Source organism: Papaver somniferum, chromosome 6, assembly GCF_003573695.1.
Source record: "Papaver somniferum cultivar HN1 chromosome 6, ASM357369v1, whole genome shotgun sequence".
Lineage (NCBI taxonomy): Eukaryota > Viridiplantae > Streptophyta > Magnoliopsida > Ranunculales > Papaveraceae > Papaver > Papaver somniferum.
In genome coordinates this window covers 66,301,850-66,323,303 of record NC_039363.1, presented here as the reverse complement: position 1 = coordinate 66,323,303, position 21,454 = coordinate 66,301,850, and the positions used below count along the sequence as shown (strand labels likewise).

General features: G+C 40.5%; 1 protein-coding gene across 1 annotated transcript; it reads left to right on the top strand.

Moving 5' to 3' along the window:
- The first annotated feature begins 18,209 nt into the window (after positions 1–18,209).
- LOC113285735 (putative zinc finger protein CONSTANS-LIKE 11) lies at positions 18,210–21,218 on the top strand. Its single transcript, XM_026534507.1, has 5 exons — positions 18,210–18,297; positions 18,369–18,993; positions 19,164–19,376; positions 19,921–20,258; positions 20,642–21,218. The coding sequence occupies exons 2-5, from the start codon at positions 18,406–18,408 to the stop codon at positions 20,766–20,768; spliced, it is 1,266 nt and encodes a 421-aa protein (XP_026390292.1). The 5' UTR covers positions 18,210–18,297; positions 18,369–18,405; the 3' UTR covers positions 20,769–21,218.
- The last annotated feature ends 236 nt before the right edge of the window (positions 21,219–21,454 follow it).

Here is a 21,454-nt window from a genome sequence, read left to right as displayed (position 1 = left end):
TTATATAGTCACAGAACCAAGAATATCTTTGTAATAACTCTCAAATCTTCTCGCTGTCAAACCATAAACTCGGGAATATTTTTCTTCCGTTATTTATCTTCCCATGCGCCCGATTGATGCTAACACACTCCAAACACGCAGAAAACTCTTATAAGACTGATTCCAACTCGTCTAAGGCATATACATCCACGTAACTTGCAGAAGCACAACTCAGAGAATCCCGTGACTTCTCACAACTCTGTTTCCTTTACTTTCACGTATTCATCCCATTTTGTCGAAACTAAGCCCATTACCAAGCCTGTCTTGGTCAAACAAGTAGGTATCAACTGATTCCCATGAAGCTCTCTAACTGAATCTCGTGAAAAATCATCGCAGGAGAAAGATATACTTTCTCGCTAAAAACCCTGTTTTTTCTCCCATTGGAAAGTATAGCCAAATTTAATCGAAACCACCAATCATACCACTCCTGTTACGCTCAATCAAGTCTTCCCTTGAAATTTTAGCCATTGATTCACACTATAATCCCTCCAAATCACGAACTGAAAACTGTCAGTAGAGTGAATATTTTTCCCGCCATTTTTATTTTTGAAATGTTGAAGATGAAATGCCCCTATCCTTTTCTGGGGTGCGAATAGCAGATGAGTGCTGAGGATGAATTTGGGCTACGCATAACCTTGGGTGCCCCTTAGCCAAATCTGGGGTCCGTATAGCAAATGTCCTCCAGAGGTCCAAATAGCACTTTTTGAGCAACTTGTTCCACACAAGTGTATTTCTCCAAAAACACCAACACAAACATAAAAACACCATAATAAGTACAAAATCAAGCACTAGCAATAGAGACACTGAGGACAATTCAGACCCAAAAATGTGTCTATCACAGACTCCACGATTCGTGAAATCTCAATCACGTCACAAATGGGGGATATCATTTAGGGTTTTGGTATGGCGGTCTACGGCACGTGGATTCATCCACAATGAGAAATGTGCGTAAATCGTGTAAACGGTTGAAGGAGTTAGCAAAGTAGTGGGTACATGATCAGTCAAGTCTCCGCACGACATGGAACTGACTTTACCACGATCTCCCACTTTCCCACTCTTTCACTCAAGAAATCGTCACACTTACAGGGATCAGTGGTACGTCATTCTTGCAATAAAAATAAGTATAAATCGAGGACATCATGACATCATCAATCATCGATTATCATCATTATCCGTCAACAACTCGATATAAACTTATTCACAGAACTCAACTTCAGCAGTTCAGCAATATTGCAGATACCTTCAACACACCCACAATCCTTGATCATCACTGATCCCACACAACTCTCAACTTCCCTCCTACAGATCAACCCATCTCCCTCTTTACGACCGAATTGACTCTGGAACATTCATTGTCTTGGTTTAGGCCGGAGTCATACAGATTGATTTCCCGAATCTAAGCACCCCCTTTGTAGCGGTGCATCTGTGTGAGGTTCAACAGTTCGCTCGGTTGAGGAGTCTCAACAGCACGCTCGACTCTCCACTTTTCTAGAAAACCAGCAAACCGTTTTTCCCGTCTACAGATTGGCGACCACAGTGGGAGATTAATCTCTCGGTTGTAATCTCACATTTTCGCAAAATGGTTGATCTTAGGTCAGGTTCAGTTACAAATACTAGCGCGAAAATTGATAGCACTAGCAACAATGATGGTATTCCCGAAACCATTTCTACTTCCAACAATGGTGGTAACATTACTTCTCCTGAAACCGACGCGAAAAATCATCTACTCTTTGGACGGCATCCCGAGGAAATCAGAGAAAATCCACCCACCATCATTGATCTCATGAAGGTACAGGAAGTTCTCGCCAAAAATCAGACTGATATGGCTGCTACTCAAAAGGAACTGTGCAACTATCTCAAAAGGCTCACTGACAAAGTGTCTGAGAAGACTCAAGAGAAAGAAAAAGCCAATGAAGCATCTGCTGGCCCTGAAGTTGTTCCGGTCCATGTAGTGGATGATGATGAAATCCACAAAGCTGCAGAAACAATAAAGGAACCTACAGGCTTCATCACTCATGAGTACCTGGAACGCTTCATGGAGGATCGAGGAAAGGACAAGGCACCATCTGTCCATCATCACCAACCTCCGTATTCCTTTGCTGTACAGAGGATTTCTTTCCCGAAGGGCTATACTTCTCCAACGTTCACACTTTACAATGGAACGGGGAACGCCCGAGAGCATGTTTCTCGATTCCTAGAGGCATTAGGAAAACATGAACACAATGATGTCGTCCGACTGAAGGAGTTCTCAAAGTCTCTGACCAGCCGAGCATATACTTGGTACAACAACATCGCGCCAAGGAGCATCGCTAATTGGGGAGAAATGGTTAATGCCTTCTACAGGAAATACTTTTTTGTTTCGTAGCAGATTACTCTTTCTGACTTAGGGAGAATGGCTCAGAAAAACACCGAACATTTGAACGAATATGTTAAGAGGTTCAGAATTCAAGCCTTAGATTGTCATGATCCTAATGATACTAAACAACAATTGGTGGACTTGTGCATCATCGGGATGGTCTCTGTCTAAAGAGCCTTGCTGTAAAATCTCCGGTTCCAAACTTTGTCAGAACTCCATGAAGCGGCTAAGTGATCAGCAACTATTGCTCCAGCCTTATTGGAAAGAACAAAAACTGTCAAAACCGAGGAGCCGCGAGACGCTCGAAGCAACATCAGATGCCTAGTCAATAAACAATACAATATTCAACCTTCCGTGAATGTTGCTGAAGGAGGCAAAAGGAAAGCTGGGGCGCAACAACATAAGAATGCTCCTCCAACGTCCCATCCTACAAAAGAAACAAGGAAGGAAAACCAGGATAGAAATGCACACTACCGGCTCAGCGTCAACTGAACGACCAAGAAGATCCAGATTTCCTTTCCCCATCGAATAGGTGATCGAGTTATTGAAAGTCTAGATTCAAGTCGGTGCGATCAAACTACCTCCCGTCAGAAGAGAGCCAACAGAAGAAGAAGTAAAAAATCCGCGTTACTGCCGTTTCCATAGATATGTCAGTCATCCAACAAGTGATTGCAGAACTTTGAAGCGCATATTCAGAGAAAAGGCTGATTCAGGAGAACTGGGGACTGAAGGAGTACACATAAATCCTCTCCCAATCAGAGCATTTACACTCTCCGAGCAGCCGGTCAAGGAAGCAGTTCAATCCTTAATTGAGCATGTATGTGAGTTCCTGTACTTGTCAAAAGCCCAAAAAAATGATATGTTTGTTGAGTTGAACCACATTGTGTCAGGGAAACGATTAGCAATTCAAGAGGCACTCCCCGAACCTCCAACAACATACAAGGAGATGTACGACTGGGGACTTCTCACCATAGTTCATCTTAAAGGAAATGAATTCAAGCGAGCGTTGGTTGATGTTGGAACTGCTGTTAATATCATTCCTCTGAATACTCTCATAGCCACGAGCATCACTCGACAAAAAGCCACTTATGCTCCATCTCAGTCAGAGACCATGAAGGAGTCTCCAGAGACACTTATGGTTACATCATCCTCAAGATGAAAACTGTCTCGACTTGGGCAGAAACCAAATTTCACATAATTAGGGAGGACCCAGGATATGATATGATCCTTGGACGAACATGGATTCATGGTGAAAAGGTAACTTCAACATCATAAACTGCACATTTCTCTGTTGAAGAAAGCTCCGACTCAGAAGAAATAGAGGACACTCCACCATTCAAGAATCTAGAGAATATACAAGCCTTGATGGAGGTCACACAAAAACCTGAGGAGAGCACACACAATTTCTTCAAGAGGTTCTGCACTCAGGCAAGTCTTATTCCTCCTCATTTGCCTGTATTATCAACTTCCAAACATGCTACCCTGGTCCGGGTACTCAATTATGCTCATAACTTGGTTGTCACCAAACACTGTGAATGGCTGGCTTCGCCTCAACAATATTACACCAAGTGGTTAGATGCAGAGCCTCTACGGATCCAGAATCTCACAAACACGATCATTGCTAGAATAATGACCGAGTTTGACAACCAATATTCTGGGTACTCTCCCTTGCATGAGTGTCCACACGTGCCACAGAGAGCTTCTCAGACCTGGGATCCTAAGGTACGAGGAATATTTAACCAGCAGAAGATATTCAAGGCACGAGCAACCCAACCCAACAAATTTCATGAAGGAGATTTAGTTCTCAAAGCAGTCAAACTCAAAGAGCGTTCAAGGAGGAAGCCTAACTGGGAAGGGCCTTTCATGATCACCAAAATCCATGGTCGGCGGGTACTAAAAGTTGATCGAAATGGATGATAAAGCCATTGTACCAGTAATTCGTGCGAAATGGATCAAAGCTTTTGAAGCCTAATACATGGACATTTGAGGTATTGGAGTTCAAGACGTGAACGTCCAAAACATCTGGATTTGGCATTTAGGGTTTTCTTTCATTGTATTTTCAATCCCTCTAAAACGTTTGCAATACTTGCATTCAGTATTTGAATTCAACAATTTATCAAAGTTTTTTTTACTTTAAAAAAATCCCTATCAAGTCCAAAAGAAAATCCTCAATCATTTACCTATCCAAAACCAATCAAAAACCAAAACCGAAATCTAGAAGACTCACATCTCTCAGAAGTTCAAAGTTCAAGAGACTATGGAAGAAAACTAAAGAAAGTCGGCGAAATAGAATTTCTGCTTTTCTGCATCCTCGAAGAGTTGCAAAGTTGCTCTCTCCGACTCCAGCTTCCTGGTCAACTCAGTAACTTCAGCCATCTTCTTCATCACGGCTTCGAAAGGTGTGTTTCTTTCTACTGCTTCCTTGATGGAATCAATATTTTGACGAAGCCACTTCAGATTAAAGCCGAGTTCTTCATCATTCTTCAAGTTGTACTCCCAATCAAAGAGTACACCTCGAGTAACAATACTTCTGACCCTGCATATCCATTGAGAACGCTAGATCCACCAACAAACCTGCGATATGGGAGTAACTCAACAAATGGAGGAGCGAAAGAAATCCCTGTAGTGGGGTATTCGTGTACTACCATCCTATTCCCAGTTACCGGAGCAGTGTCAACAATCATAGGGACAACTTCAGTCGGGGTAATTTCTTCCATTCTTGGTTCGGGTTCCACTATTCCGGGCGCAGTTGGAGTTTCAGTCACCTCCATAGCATCAACAACCAGCTATTCATGACCTTGAGGTGCAGAGATGGAGGTCTCATCACCAACGGCTCCATGGTTTCCCAAACCATCACTATTGGATCCATTATTTCCAACTTCGATATTTGGCACCTAATGAGAAGATTACATGGAAGTAGAATGATTCAAGTATGGAAACCCAATACAACCATAAAATTCAGAATATAAGTGAACTAAAATCATCTAAGTTCCTTATTATGCACGCAAGACATGCGCAAATAGTGTAGATGTCATAAATCACGTTTTCAAACAAGCTCAGCTGAAGAGATTTTACACATCCCTGTATTCAACGGATAACTGGAAGCAATTTGAAAGGAATTTAAGGTTGGGTAATATACCATTCTCTTTGTATGGATGTTATCTAAAACATATCAAAATTTCGTAGCAATCGGATGAACGATCTAGGAGATGTGGCTAAAACATCGGACGACACGCAATCTGAAAAAGTTCTGAGCGTCTCCCGGAAGTTCACTATTTCTCCTTTTTCAGACCCTAAACATGCTCAAAGTTCAAAAATCTTCTGTGATAAAGCTTGGAAATTTCCCGGGCTTGAAAATACATATGCAAACCGCGAAAATACAACTTCGGACGAAGATTCTACAGCGTTTCTAGTAAAATATGAAGTCTAAAATTTTCTGGTGACGTATTTCAGCAAAATTACTCGTATACTCACATGGGTTCTCATTCATTCATTCACAAATCAGCAAGTTCATACTTATATAAAGAGATTACAGGAGATATACTTACTAGGGGAGTCCCTAAATCATTTGAGGCTTAGCAACGCCGAAAGCTCTATCGGCAATACCGATGTCTCCATTCGGTTCGGGATTTTGGGAATTCTCCATATTCTCATGTCCCATAAAAGAGCACGCTTCATCAACATGCTTCTTATCTATAATGATTTCTTCCTGGATTCATCAACAATAAGTATTATTATTTCATTCAAGGAGATGCGATGATCACCTGCACGAAAAAGATACTTACATCGACTTCCTCATCAGTGCTGGATTCATGAATTGTTTGCCCGGAACAAGTTGAAGACCGTCAATCGATGGAGAAAAAGTCTGAAAATAAATAACAAACCTTGGTCTCGTGATCCTAATTGCACGTTCAAAGTCATGACACAAGGAGCGCTAACAACTCACCAAAGAAACGGCTAGGGATTGCACGTCATTTTCTAACCTCCTGTAGTCCTTACTTATGGGTTATCTGCTCCCGTAGACTTTCTTCCTCCGTGGAGTATACATTGATCCAGGATTTCACTATATGATCATCCTGGGGTAAAGCTAATGAAATAACCAAAAGTACGACTCAGTATGAAGGATCTCTCACCACCACTCAGAAGTCCCAGGGGTACCATTTCTTAAAGTTTCATCGATAGAGATGTCATCTCTGGAAACACCATCTTTGGAGGTATCATCTTGGGAATCAGTCATTCTTGCAAAGTGGCTATTTCAGCACATCGTTCATACAAAGCGCATGATTCGACAAAACAATTAATCATGGAATAAAGGTGCTCACAAACACGCAACAAAAATGGTAATCCTCAACTCTTACCTATTTACGGTTTCACGAACTTAGTGATAATAACGTAAAAACCTCAAAAAACTTGCTTGCTTCTTCAAACTTTCCAAGACGAGCAAATTTCATTATTAAAGTCAACACCTGACTTTTCATGAAACTATGAATAATTCACATAACCTTTCATGTGAACATTCGCTGATTTTCTACATGTGTGCATATATTATAAAATCGCCAAACTCATACATACATTATGTCATCACGTATACAATTGTTTGCTTTCAGCAATTGCTCAAAAATCATAAATTGATTTTCATAAAAACGTGAACCCACGTAAATTTTTACTGAGTGAACATCCACTGGTTTTTCGAAAATTGGACAGATGTCCATTCTACAATTGCGAAAACTCACATACAAATTTTATTTCACCGTGAATAATTATCTACTTTCAATAGTTGTTCAAAATCAAAACGTTGATTTTACAAAAATATATAACGTGAAACTCATGTAACTTTGAAAATATGTATTTTCTTGGTCCCTCTCGTGAGTATCCATCTTTGAACGAGAGTATATTTTCAAAAATAAGAATTTTCATGAAAGATCATAGACAAAATTTTATTACTAACAGACGCACGTCTATTCAAAAAAAAAAAACTTTTCTCTCGTACGAGCATCCACCTTTGAAATGAGGGTTTATACACTTTGTGAAATCTCACATATTTAAAAAATAAAATTTTGGTTTTCATGAAAGCTCATAAACAAAATTTTATGTCATTAGACTCAGGTCTATTTTGTTTGTTTCTTAAACTAACGAACGAACGTCTGTTCCTAAAACAAGGATTTCCTTTTTTTGTCGAGCCCGTAAACGCTGAACTGACCAAAAGTGGACTTTCAACCGACCAAATCAGCAGTGACTCATCTCTCCACGCTCACGGGATGACACTCTATCTTACTATCAGGGTTCTCATCTGTGCATTTGCTCGTACATGACATCATTGGGGTAAATCGAGGATTCTCAAACTACCTTTGTAGACTGAGTTAAACCACTGATCTCGTCGACTGAAAATCACCATTTAATGCTTACTGCGGAACATGACTGTTCCTCACTAAGCAGAGGACTTAATGTAGATGGTGGATTTTCAACAAAGGTCAAAACCGTAAAATCATGATACTGCATGTTTCTGACGCGGCTTCAGGGATCCATGTGACGATTCTTGTTTTACGAAGTATGATGCATATATCGCTCGAAAGGCCTTTCCGGAGCGTTCGACACCGGGTATTTCATCATAGCCTCTATGTAGAATAACGTAATTGGGCGATTCTTCGTAAGATTGAGAGATTAACGCCTTCAGGATGCCGGTGACACTCACTGTTCCCTGACTACATAAAGGAATTCGCCTCTACATAGAAGAATAATTGGGCGGTTCTCCGTAAGATTGAGAGCAATAACGTCTTCAGGACGGTGATACTCACTGTTCCTGACTATGTAGAGAGACCCGTGTATAGACTCAGGCGGTCCTCCAAACATGAAATGTTGAGAGGGCAAAACGTCTTCGGGACATTAGCAACACTCGCTGATTTACTGACTATACGCAAGAGATTAAATTCTAGGTCATATTCACCACTGAATTCCTAGAAGATAATATATCTTATCTCATTACTCTTATTTCATGATCGAAATGGTAATAGATAAATTATTACTCCGATTTCATAATCGAATCCACGCCTGATCTCATGAAATGGTAATAGATGTTACTCCGATTTCATGGTCGAATCCACGGATGATCTCATGAAATGGTAATATCACCACTTATTTTATTACTCCGATTTCATGGTCGAATCATCATGGTCCCATGGAATGGTAATATCACCGCTCATTTCATTACTCTGATTTTATGGTCAAATCTGCGATTCCATGAGATGGTGATGAAATTATCATTTTATTATTCTGAATCCATAGTCCAATCCACTGCTTATTTTATGGATTGATAATAAATAACTACTCATCTTATTACTCAGTTTCATGAATTATTCTCCACTGAATTTCATAAATCAGTAAAAAATCCCCAACGACCGGGCATCTGGACCATCACTAAGTAAGCCTCACAAAAATGGTGCGAGTGTACTCGACAATGATGCACGACTGAGCACCCGGATGCACGAACGAGTGTCCAAAAATATGAAATAATGAGGAATCCTTCGCAAAACAGGAGAAAACAATGAATATTAATAAAATAATAAGAGGCGCCCAAGGCCGGGCCCACCAGCAGGCCGTGCCCTAGCCATGGTCGGTCCGTGCCTCTCCCATTATTTTTCTTATTTCTTGCTATTTCGTGAACTCACGAAAACTCCTTGGTTTTAGAAACTTTCCTTGTTTTTGCAAAACTCGTGAATTCTCCATAACTTGGTGGATTCACGAAATAATATTATAAAATAAGGAGAGGTGTGCGGGACCGGGCAACCTAGCCGGCCGGCCATGCCTAACCCATGGCTGGTCCCACACCTCTTAGCTTTTTATAATTATTATCATTCCCTAATCTCACGAAACTCCTCCGTTTCAACAAAAACTCATGGATTCTCCATAACTTCAAGGATTCATGAAAAATAAATATCATAAATTAGGGAAAGGTGTGCGGGACCGGGAAACCTAGCCGGCCGGCCATGGCCGGTCCCACACCTTGCAATCCCTAATTTTCCATAATTATTATATTCCTCAATTCATGAAACTCCCTGGTTTGAGCAAAATTCATGATTTCTCCATATTTTCTCAAATATTACTCAAATCACGAAAAACGAAAAGCCAACGTAGTCACGCGACTTGCTAGCCTCTCACGGCAATTTCAAATATTAAAACACTTTTATTTTAATATTTTCAAACTATTGATGAATTGAGCAAACATGCTCATTCCAACAAAAATCAAGAATTCTCAGTCGAGATGAAACTCTTCTGAAAATTCACGATGTTGCTCGAACGCGCATCAGAAAATACTGAAACTCTCAGTATGGAAACACGGACACCACGGAAACACGTACATGCCTCCATGACCGACCAGAGTCATTCCTAGGGCTTGCACAAGGCCGGCCCCACACGTTCTCATAATTCTAACCTAATTTGCTCGATTGCTCATACTGGGCCCGAACTCTCTCCAACCAACTGGAGGATTCTCCAAATGACCAACAACCGGTCCCGTGACCACCAAGAGACGGTCCCATGCCCTCTTGGTCGGTCCTCATCTCTTACACCTAGGTTTTATCACCTGATGCTGAACCCAACAATATTTCAAAAAATGGTGAAACCGGCATTGAATCATCGTTCTTTCACCAACTCTCAAACTGAGAACCCTGGTGCATGCTCACTCGAGCACCGGGCATCACATGAACGCTCATCATCCCATGTGGTCGGTCCCTCTTCACTCATGACCAATTTTCAGCAATTCACCAATTGTTGAAGGATTGATCAAAAATTAGGTTTTCGAACAAATGCTTCACGAATCACCATTCTGAGCAAGTTCAAACACAAAATTATGTTGATTAATCAAAATCCAAATTAATAATATTCGGTAATTCATTAATATTTTTGATTAATATTTTATTGGGTCACGACACCACCAATAAATAATTCGTTGAATTGAGCAATACTTGCTCAGTTGCTCGAATATTGATCCAACTACCAATATTCGGTAACTCATCAGTAGTTTGTCGAATTGAGCAACACTTGCTCAATTGCACATCAAATTATAAATATTCAATGTTTTGGTGAATTGAGCAACACTTGCTCAGTTGCACACCAAAATTATCAAATTCTTCGAATTGAGCAATACTTGCTCAGTTGCTCGACAAACTCTCAATATTCGGAAATTCGTCGAGTTGAGCAATACTTTCCCAATCTCTAGTAATTCATTGACATCTCAGAGAACTACATGTTCAAATCCATGAATCACCGAGCATTCACCACTTATGCTCGATTTAGAAAAATTAGACTCACAGTCTAAATCAGTCAACAACTGACCAACTAATACACGTCTTCCTTGCAGACTCCACGATTCGTGAAATCTCAATCACGTCACAAATGGGGGATATCACTTAGGGTTTTGGTCTGGCGGTCTACGACACGTGGATTCATCCACAATGAGAAATATGCGTAAGTCGTGTAACGGTTGAAGGAGTTAGCAAAGTAGTGGGTACACGATCAGTCAAGTCTCCGCACGATATGGAACTGACTTTACCATGATCTCCCACTTTCCCACTCTTTCACTCAAGAAACCGTCACACTTACAGGGATCAGTGGTACATCATTCTTGCAATAAAAATAAGTCTAAATCGAGGACATCGGGATATCATCAATCATCATTATCCGTCAACAACTCGATATAAACTTATTCACAGAACTCAACTTCAGCAGTTCAGCAATATTGCAGAAACCTTCAACATACCCACAATCCTTGATCATCACTGATCCCACACAACTCTCATCTTCCCTCATACAGATCAACCCATCTCCCTCTTTGCGACCGAATTGACTTTGGAACGGCCATTGTCTTGGTTTAGGCCGGAGTCATACAGATTGATTTCCCGAATCTAAGCACCCCCTTTGCAGTGGTACATCTGTGTGAGGTTCAGCAGTTCGCTCGGTTGAGGAGTCTCGACAGCACACTCGACTCTCCACTTTCCTAGAAAACTAGCAAACCGTTTTTCCCCATCTACAACAAGGCAAAGGGGATGGAAAATACCTGGGATGCTAAGGGACCTACGGGCGGCTTCACGTTTAGCCGCGGAGGCTTGCGATCAGAAAACGTCACCTTCTTTGGCTTCACGGGCTCATGACCCTCGGGCGGGGACCAAGAAGTCACCACAGGATCTGAGCGACCTTTGTTAGATGGAACTAGGTGATGCTCAGAATCTACGGCATCATCGAGTTTGATTCGGCCAGAAGCGTGGCGGTCCCGAAGATCTTGAACGGTCAAGTCACGAGGGGAAGATGATTCGCGTAAAAGGAAGTTCAAAGCGCGGCGCCGAATGAAGTCATGATACTTGTGGGTCCCTTCAGTAACCGCCAAAGGCCGCGCAAAAATAGGCTGTTTGAATGAAAAATTGACCCCGCGATCAGAGAGACGGGTCGCCTCCTTGAAGACGTAACGATTGAAGCTAGCGACAATGTCTTCGATTCTAGAATTTTCCGGAGGGGGGAACCTATGAGGAACCCCTTGGTCGAACCCCACTTGCCGAGACGCACGATCAGGATTGTAAGACACGGCAACGAACTTGCCAGCATAGAAACCAGGAAAATAACCAGGCAACACCGCCATCACTGAATCAAAATCTGCCTCTGACAAGAGCTTTGTCGAGTCCAATTCCACGTCAAAGGGGAAAACGAAATCATAATGTGCCGGACTTGATCGACCGTCTTGATAGGGGAATGGATCGAAATCCTTGGCCACATCTAAATGTTTACCAAGATCACCCTGGGGGTACTTTCCCCTTCAAATTCTAAAGGGCCATCCGTGGGTAGCGATAAGTAACGGGTAGCTTCTTTACCAAACCATCATCCTGCTCTACATCTTCTTCATGGTGAACTGCGAGTTCGTTAGGCTCAGGGGCACACAGAGGAACATGTTCCCAATACCAAGCCTGCATAAAAGAAGACGGGATATATGTCTCTATTTTGTGTGATGAACCCATCGTTTGAAGATCCTGACAAAACAGATCGAGATGGAGGTACAGACCACCCAAGAACATCGGCGCCAGTGGAAAAGAGACGCCGCGAGACAATAATACTGCCAGTGGCACGAGCTCACCCTTGATAGTATTCTGGGAATGTATTTAAATATGTCATGGCAAAGAAAAAACAAGATGAAGCCGGCTATCTCCGCACGGGGATTCTTCTCCTTACGCTTAAGAGGGAGTGCTTTCTCATCCACTATCTGAGGAGCCCAATATTTCAACCAAAGAGAAAAAGAAGCGCGACGGTTAACTTTAACAGACCATTCGGGACCAGCTTATGTCGGATTCGACTGACCATGAATTGCCTCATAAGCACGGATGGATCTAGATAGCAGGCGCTCGGCAGAGGGGTGCTTAGGAGGAGCCTTCCTCTCCACCCACTTGCTTTTTTCTTTCGAGGCGGACGAAGATGCCCCTTCTTACCTGTGCCCGTGGTCGCTCTGTCTCCGCTTTGTCCCAATGACGCTTGGATATTCTACACTAGTTCACGACGGGAGTCATCTTTGCATTTTAGAAAATAGGTAGACAGTTCTTTATCCTCGCCATTCAGCGCTCCGAAGATAGCTGCCTCATCATACGAATGACTGCCTTGAATCGATAATCCTGTAAGAGCGACGACATCTTCTAAAACGATGGTGGTTTCCCCCCATGCCGTGAGGAGAGTATGCACGAGAGGAGCCTAATGGTAGAAAAGTCGTGTTATATCACGAATGCAACTATGTACTTCCCGCTTAAGAGACGAATATATGGATTCATTGATGCCTGCCTTGCGGAGAGTAACCACATGACTGGAATTGGAGCGTATGCGAGAGGCCCAATGCGGACACACCGGGTGAGTTTTCGATTTAGGTCGAATGTCGATAGCAAGAAGATCGTAGTCACCCCGATGGATGGCCATCCGCGGAATGGTGTTAAATGCGAAGGCGTCCATGGTCTCCGACTCGGGTCGCAAAAGCCATCCGGGAGCGGAAGGGTACGGAAGTACATGCGGGTTCAGAAGGCGAGGGGCTAGGATGTCATCTAGAGGGAAACACGCTTACCATCGCGGAATTTTCTAAGCCTCAGGGCGCGCTTTAAGGCAGGACCACTCGTGAATTCAACAATCGTGTATGACTTACCGTCCGCCGGGGCGGGTAAGGTGATCTCGTCCCTATCGGAATACTCGTTTTCGTCAGGATCCTCGTTCCTGGGCTGGTCGGATTCACTAGACTCCTCGGACGAAGAACTACTGGAAGAGATGCTAGACATGGCAAGTGTATGGGTGTATTGGAAGAAAAGAAGAAAGGCTAAGATTGAAAAGAAAACAAATTGGAAGTTATATATATATATATATATATATAGGGTCCTGGGGTTTGGACGTGGAAGTTGTGCATGGGGAATGGTAACCGTCAGAAAGTGGGAAGGGGAAACCTAGCACGATGAAGGAGTTGGAACGTCGCCCACGACCTCCAACCTGACAAAAGTAAAAGATCCACCACGTCTATGGATCGTGGGGAAGGGCGCTCAAAAGGGGTTCTTTGACTATCGGGTTATTTAGCAATTGACCCAATAGTCAGGGGACTAATGTTGATACATGAAAAATATTACCCCTTTAACCAGGCCAGTGTACCCCCGAAAGGGAAGCAAGCCCGACAGGAGACGTGGGGACTAAAGCCCAAGTCCACCAAGAAGATGCCTATTAAATGGAAAGGACAAGAGGGGAATTAATGGTAAATAAGAATGTTTTATTAGAGAAGGAATGACATCAATAGTAATTAAAAAAGTTTAGGACACATGACATGATGTCATAAAAAGAAAGAGCTTTTGGAAAGTCTATAAAAAGAAGGACAAGGTACAATGGAAAGGAGGACTCTCTCTTACTATTATTAGCAAAGGTGAGGTCACTTAGCTAGCTAGGATGGGTAGAACCTAACGAGAATTTGGGTATTAACATTGGACATTTTCAAATGTTTTAGAAAAGTGAAAACTACTACCACACCCATTTTTAAGATTTTGGCCACTGTGAAACCCATGCTCAGAAAACTACAGGCGCGCATCCATTTTTTGGAAGAAAATTATTCTCAAACCTACAATTTTAAAAATTATGTTTTTGTACTTTTTAATGGTTGAATTGCACTTCTTCTTCAGTTCCTTTTCCTCTTCCTCCAACTATGAAGTAATCGTTAAAATCTCTGGTGCAGGTTCAGAATTTGTCTCACAAGACCTTTATCTTCATGTGTTCTTTAGTGCTTCGATCAAATTACCAGCAGATTATACAGCCGGGGTTGTCGTTGCCTTTTACGTGAGTCCATGGCTCCTTTGATTGATTGATTCTATGAGTAATTAACACAACAAATCAAGTCCTATGTTTTTCTAATTTTTGATTGGAATTTGGATTTGGTTCTGTAGATGCCAAACGGAGATATTTTTGAGAGAAACCATGATGATTTAGATTTTGAGTTCTTGGGTAATATAAGAGAAAAAGATTGGAAGATTCAAACAAATTTTATGGGAATGAAAATACAGCAGAGACTTAAAATCGAGTTTAAGGATAGAGTGATCCTCGCCTCGGTTAGTTGAGTCTGGTCTCTTTATCTCTTTTTTTCTTCTTTTATGATTCACCGGTTGTTAGGAATCATGTTTATATAGAGCAGAGAATGAAGAAATAATTTAGGCACACAACCTGTTTCTTATATAGCCTAAATCAGTATCATAGATACATATAGGCATCTATATTCTTACATGTTGATTTCTTCTAGAATATTCTAATTATATATCCTAAAACAGAAATTGGGTTCATACTAGAATTTGAATGAACCATGTTTAGTTGAAGTATTCTGATTGGCATATGTAAGTTTGCTATATTGCTTATACTAAAATTAATATGCTTCTTGTAACGAAACGTCCGGAGTTCTGTGATGCTGCCATCAGGGTTAACAGTATGCTTCCTGTACCGAAATTTGCTGAGAGGTTGGAGAATAAAGAACTCGAATGGAAATGACTGGGATCAATGGAGCTGTTTTCTGCTGGCATTTTGAATGATGTTAGTAATTGATGGTGTTGATGATGACTGTGGCAGTAATGGACAGAGAATGATGGTGTTCAGTGTTTCCATTAATGGTGTTGATGAAGTCAGGGAAAGGAGTTGTTTTCGCTGCTGCCATTGACATCATGTAATGGAATGAGACAACAATTAGATTGGTGATGGAGGAGATAAATAAGAATGGCTTGCCATCGACCCATTGATGGTGATGCTGGAAGATATTGGGAAGGAAGTTGAGATGTTGTTAACTGTGGTTGGATATCGACAAAAAGTTGTGCTGCAGGTGTTATGCATCTAAAAAAATTTGTTGCATAACTTGTTATGCAGTCCCGAAAATGGTTGCATAACACGTGATACAACTACTTTTTGTTAGTATTGAAACCAACAAAAAAAAGGTTGCATAACACGTTATGCACCTATAATAATATATGCATAACATGTTATGCAGTCGAGAAAATGGATGCATAATCTGTTACGCGTCCGAAAATATGACTGCATAATGCGTTATGCATCGAGAAAATTGTTGCACAATCTTTTATGCATGAGAAAATAGATGCATAACCTGATATGCCTCCGTAAATATGGATGCATACTGCATTATGCATCAATTTTTTTTATGTACGCACTAAAATCAACCAAAACAATGGTTACATAACTTTTTATAGATGCATAACTTTGTTATCCAAATGCATAATTTGTTATGCATTGGAGAAAATGGTTGCATAATTCGTTATGCGTCTACAGAATGTGTTATGCATCTTTGTTGGTGGCTGCATAATGGTTATGTATCAAGTTTTCGAAAATTTTGCCTAAAATGATGATCACCTCCGATTTTTTCGTGAAAAACAAAAATTTGATATTCTTGTTTGTACTCGTTGCGTAGCTCTCTTAAAAAGATTTCCAACGATATAAAATTTGTAAAATTCCAAGGCGCGGATTTTTAGATATGTTATATCCAAGTTGTGTTACCAATTATACCCCTGATGCATAACTCATCATGCGGATGCATAATCCGTCATGCAAACATTTTTAATAATTTCATATAATTATGGGTGTCATGGAACTAAAAATTAATTGTGGGCCTGAGAATATTATTGTAAACTCCATGGACAACTGATTGTCTAGTCACTGGTCTACTCGGCATCTTTCCTACATTTAGAATTTAAAAATCATAGTCACTTGTCCAAAACAGAAAAGTCTCGTGTGTTAGAATACCGACATCCAACTCAAAATCAATTGGCAATGAGTGGAGAGGCCCTAAGAGATTATAAACCGCAGGATCTTAATTTTCCATACAATGTGGGACTAATAATCTCAACACGCCCCCCTCACGTGTAGCCTCGTAGCGTCTAACACGTGGAACAATAAATCGGGTGACGCGGAGTAAAGGTGCGGTCAACTGACTCGACACAAATAACCTGCTCTGATACCATGTTAGAATACGGGCATCCAACTCAAAACCAATTGGTAATGAGTGGAGAGGCCCTTTAGGATTATAAACCGCGGGATCTTAGATTGCCCATACTATGTGGAACTAATAATATCAACACGCCCCCTCACGTGTAGCCTCGTTGGGTCTAACATGTGGACAATTAAATCGGGTGACGCAGAGTAAAGGCACGGTCAAAGACTCGTCGCATATAGCCTGCTCTGATACCATGTTAGAATACGGGCATCCAACTCAAAACCAATTGGCAATGAGTGGAGTGTCCCTAAGGGATTATAAACCGCATGATCTTGGATTGTCCGGACAATGTGGGACTGATAATCTCAACACGCCCCATCGCGTGTAGGCTCGTTGGTTCTAACACGTGGACAATAAATCGGGTGACGCGGAGTGAAGGTGCAATCAAATGACTCGACACAAATAGCCTGCTCTGATACCATATTAGAATATGGGCATCCAATTCAATACCAATTGGCTATGAGTGGAGAGACCCTTTAGAATTATATACCGCAGGATCTTAGATTGCCCATACCATATGGGACTAATAATATCAACATCGTGCATCACAGTGGCTCCGGTATCATAGCACACTGTAAGCATAGGAAAACCAGAGGCGCTCGTTGTGTACGTGTCATACATATAATCTCATAATCTAAACTACACGAAGTCGCTATAAGCCTATATAACAGTATTGTTGCGGCCGTTCATATCAAGTTACATGTGTCCTATTAATTCGCATTTATAAGCTCATTACATACTGGTGCTTTTCGGGCACATTCCTTCCTGATCAGTCCTAAAATGTTTTCGTACGGGAAAGGGAAAGGGAAATAGAGCGAGTAAAAGGGAAGACACCTGATTCTACTATGTAAACGATAATTTAGAAGTGGGTTAACACTACCTTTGTTACTCTTACCCTGCAAAAAAGGGTTTTTAGTCTAGTATCAACTTCCAAAATAATGTAGGTATGGTGCACCTACCTATAAACTAGGTCCATGAATTAACAGAAGAAGCTGACTATAGCCTTCATGCACGATCTTTCTAATTAAAGAGTCCGCGTCATCGTCTTAATATGGTACTCAAACCAGTCTAACAGCATTTGAGCAAGAAAAATGGATAATTATAAAAATAAGTAAAAACTAATCTTAGTAATATCTGAACTACTTTTACAATGTGCACTGCATCTGAAATTATTTTGCTGTTGCATTTCAGTTTTTTCCGATTCAAAACCTTTAAATGCGTCATCTGTTTCATTAAAAACCTCTTCACTTTTTCTTCATTTTTTTTTCCCATTTGCTGGGGTGGATTCAATTACTCTGATTTATTAGTTCTTGGTTTCTCTCACTAATAACAACCTTGGCAAGCTTCTGGCACTCTTCTATGACTGATCTTTGTAAGTCACTTGATGTTTTTCATTCATTATGACGGGTTTTAGAAAATCATATTCTTAAATTATTACTGTAGGTTAACAATAATCTGAAAGGAGTGAAGCAAAATTGTGATGAATCCGTTATGTCAACTCTGTGGAATAGAGAAAGCGCTAGTTTATTGTACACCAGATGATGCTCGTCTTTGTTTACAATGTGATACTGTGGTTCATTCTGCCAATCGTGTTTCACAACGTCATTTAAGAGGAATAATGTGCGACAGATGTTATTCACGACCAGCATCAATACGATGCACAGAAAATTCTTTCTCATTTTGTGAAAATTGTAGATCGAATCAGAAGGGTTGTTTAGTACCTAGTCATCCTCACTTGCAATTGCCATGCTATCCATTGTGTCCATCCGAATTCTGGAAGTTATTTCCTTTTGCTTTTGATGCTTCATTTCTGAATGGGGTGGATTCCGGGCCACTACTGTCAGTATCAGGAGGGATCTTGTCTACCATAGAACACTGTCTTAGTAATGGTTGGGATTCCGGCGAGAATGGGAATCCCGTTGTGAATGTGTTGAATGACATGGGACCTTGCACAAAGTTTGAACCTTCAATTAATCCACCTATTGCATTTGAAAATACTCCGGGTTCTATGTCTTACAATAAAAATCAACCAGATTTGTTCCACAAGGAGACAGATTTCTCACCTGAGGTAATTTCTCATTTTAATCTACTTAGCTAGTCTTATTTTTGGTTTAAGAAGTCATTTACCTGTTCAGCTGGATGCTCATTCCATTGATCCCATCTCCAAGGTTGAAATTTTGCGTATCTGAAGCTGATTGTGCCTTTCTTTTTTTTGTTTTTAAATACAATGTCTGACAGGGTCTTTCACAATTCAAAGATATTGAATTGTGTGAGGACAATGACATTTGTGAAGGTTTCAACATTGCGGATGTTGATTTAAGTTTTGATGGGGATAATCTATTTGGATGTGCACAAAGTAATCCCAAGTTCATTCCAGGAATGGATTGCTTTAACTTGGACAAAGATACACAAGTTGTTGATTCATTGCATCTTCATGAGAACGACATAGAGGTTGGCGCCAACATTATCAAACTTTATATTCATCTTTCCTTGCAAATAAACATTATAAGCATATGAAGTTACCTGGTTTGCTGCAAAGCATAATGTTTAAAATGATGCGCTTCTATCCTCGCCATAACTTCACCATCAATTATGATGCTATGCTTTGTCACTTTGCAATGTAACTTGTTTTAATGTTTTCATTTTCAGTTTAGCGTCTGCAAATGCTGATAGTATTTCGTATGTAGGCAATGCACATCTTCACTTAGGGATAAGTAGATCGCTTTGGCAAAATAACAGCGCTAATTCATGCTTTCCTTACAAGTGTAGTGTTGAATGTGCATCAGGTTCGCTCAAGTTCACTTATCATGCTAACCTTGATGATACATAACCTTTCTGAATTGCACGTTTAATCTATCTCTGATTGCCTCTACATTGCCTGATTTCTAAGTGCATAAGTCTTATGAACTGATGGAGTCCTTTCTCATGTATTCACCGCTAACCAAATTCAGCTCGAGTCCCATGACTGATAATGCATTCTTTCTTTCTCCTTCAGGTGTCTTCCTCTATGCAACCTGATTGTGCAGGTCTTCAATCATCTTGTGTCACCGGGTCAGTAAGCGTTTTGCAGTGTGTAAACAGTAGTATGGATGAAGTACTTTTAAATGCCACTGGTGGCAACAGAAGCATAAATTTAAGTTTTTCAAATGAACCTCAAACACCATCTCTCTCCAACATAACTGGAGAAAGAAGAGCTAGTGATTATCAAGATTGCGGCGTATCATCAATATTCCTAACCGGTGAATCTTCATGGGACCCAAGTCTGGAAACTGGGTCTCCCCAGGCACGCGAGAAAGCAAAGATGAGATACAAGGAAAAGAAGAAAACCCGAACGTAAGTTTGTTAATCTTGTTTTAGCAATAGATTCTGCATTCTACTTTGTCTGGGTGGTAGCTCATTGTAAAATGGATTAATCAAACTCATTTTTTTCCCCGGAAAGGCGAGCTAGTTTGATATAAGTATATAGGATTGAATGCAACAATAAAGCTGAAAATATAAACATTTCCGACTCATGTTTTTTACTTCTTTTTGTGTAAGAATTTTACTGAAAGATTTTTATTTTATTTTTCTTGAACCAGCAAAAGGAGAATGTATTAAGGGTTGAATCAGCAAAGGGAGAATGTATTAAGGAGAATGTCTGTTTTTTTAGAACCAATGATTTATGTGATTATTACACCCTCTTACTAGATTCTAAATATTCTTTTACATGCTTGTAGATTTGGGAAACAAATAAGATATGCTTCTCGTAAAGCTAGAGCAGACACAAGAAAACGGGTGAAAGGCAGATTTGTGAAGGCTGGTGAAGCTTACGACTACGATCCTCTACCATCAAGAGACTATTGAAAACAATCTTGTTCGATACGATATGATGTGGTATATGAAATTGGTCTCCACACCAATTTGAGAACACTACAAATGATTTCATACGAAAACCTACAAGAACTTACTGGAAAAAGTACTTCTGTAACCAGATACATAAACAAATATAAACATTATGGAATGTTAGGAAAAGAAGGAAAAAGAAGATCAAAACAAATTGATTTTTCCTTGCTGTTTATATAAGTATAGGCACATGGATTTTACACAATAAGCATGCTGAAGAATGCAAATCGCTATCCATTTCCTGATGGAAGCTCCTGTTAGCATATGCATCTCTTTTTGTTGCTCCCCCCTGATGTTAAGCTGGTGTAAAACATTGACGGAACTGGAGGATGCTCCAGCCACCTCCGAATCTCTAAAAGCCACCCACTGTATTTTGATTTTTTTTTTTTTGGTTGCCCCTAAAAGTTTAATATTCAGCCCACAATATTGTTTTAGCCGCTTAGGCACTTCTGCTGTCAAAGTCTTTTTGTTGTTTTGAATTTGTACATAACTGCCCTTGATTCTAATAAAACTAGAAGTGAAATTCTGGAATTTATCATTAATGTCACTGATGTTAGCATTTCGAAAATGTACTCCCTTCGTTTCAAACAAGACTTTTTTTTTTTTGAAAATATTTCTTCAATAAAAGGGTCTACAAATAAGCATAT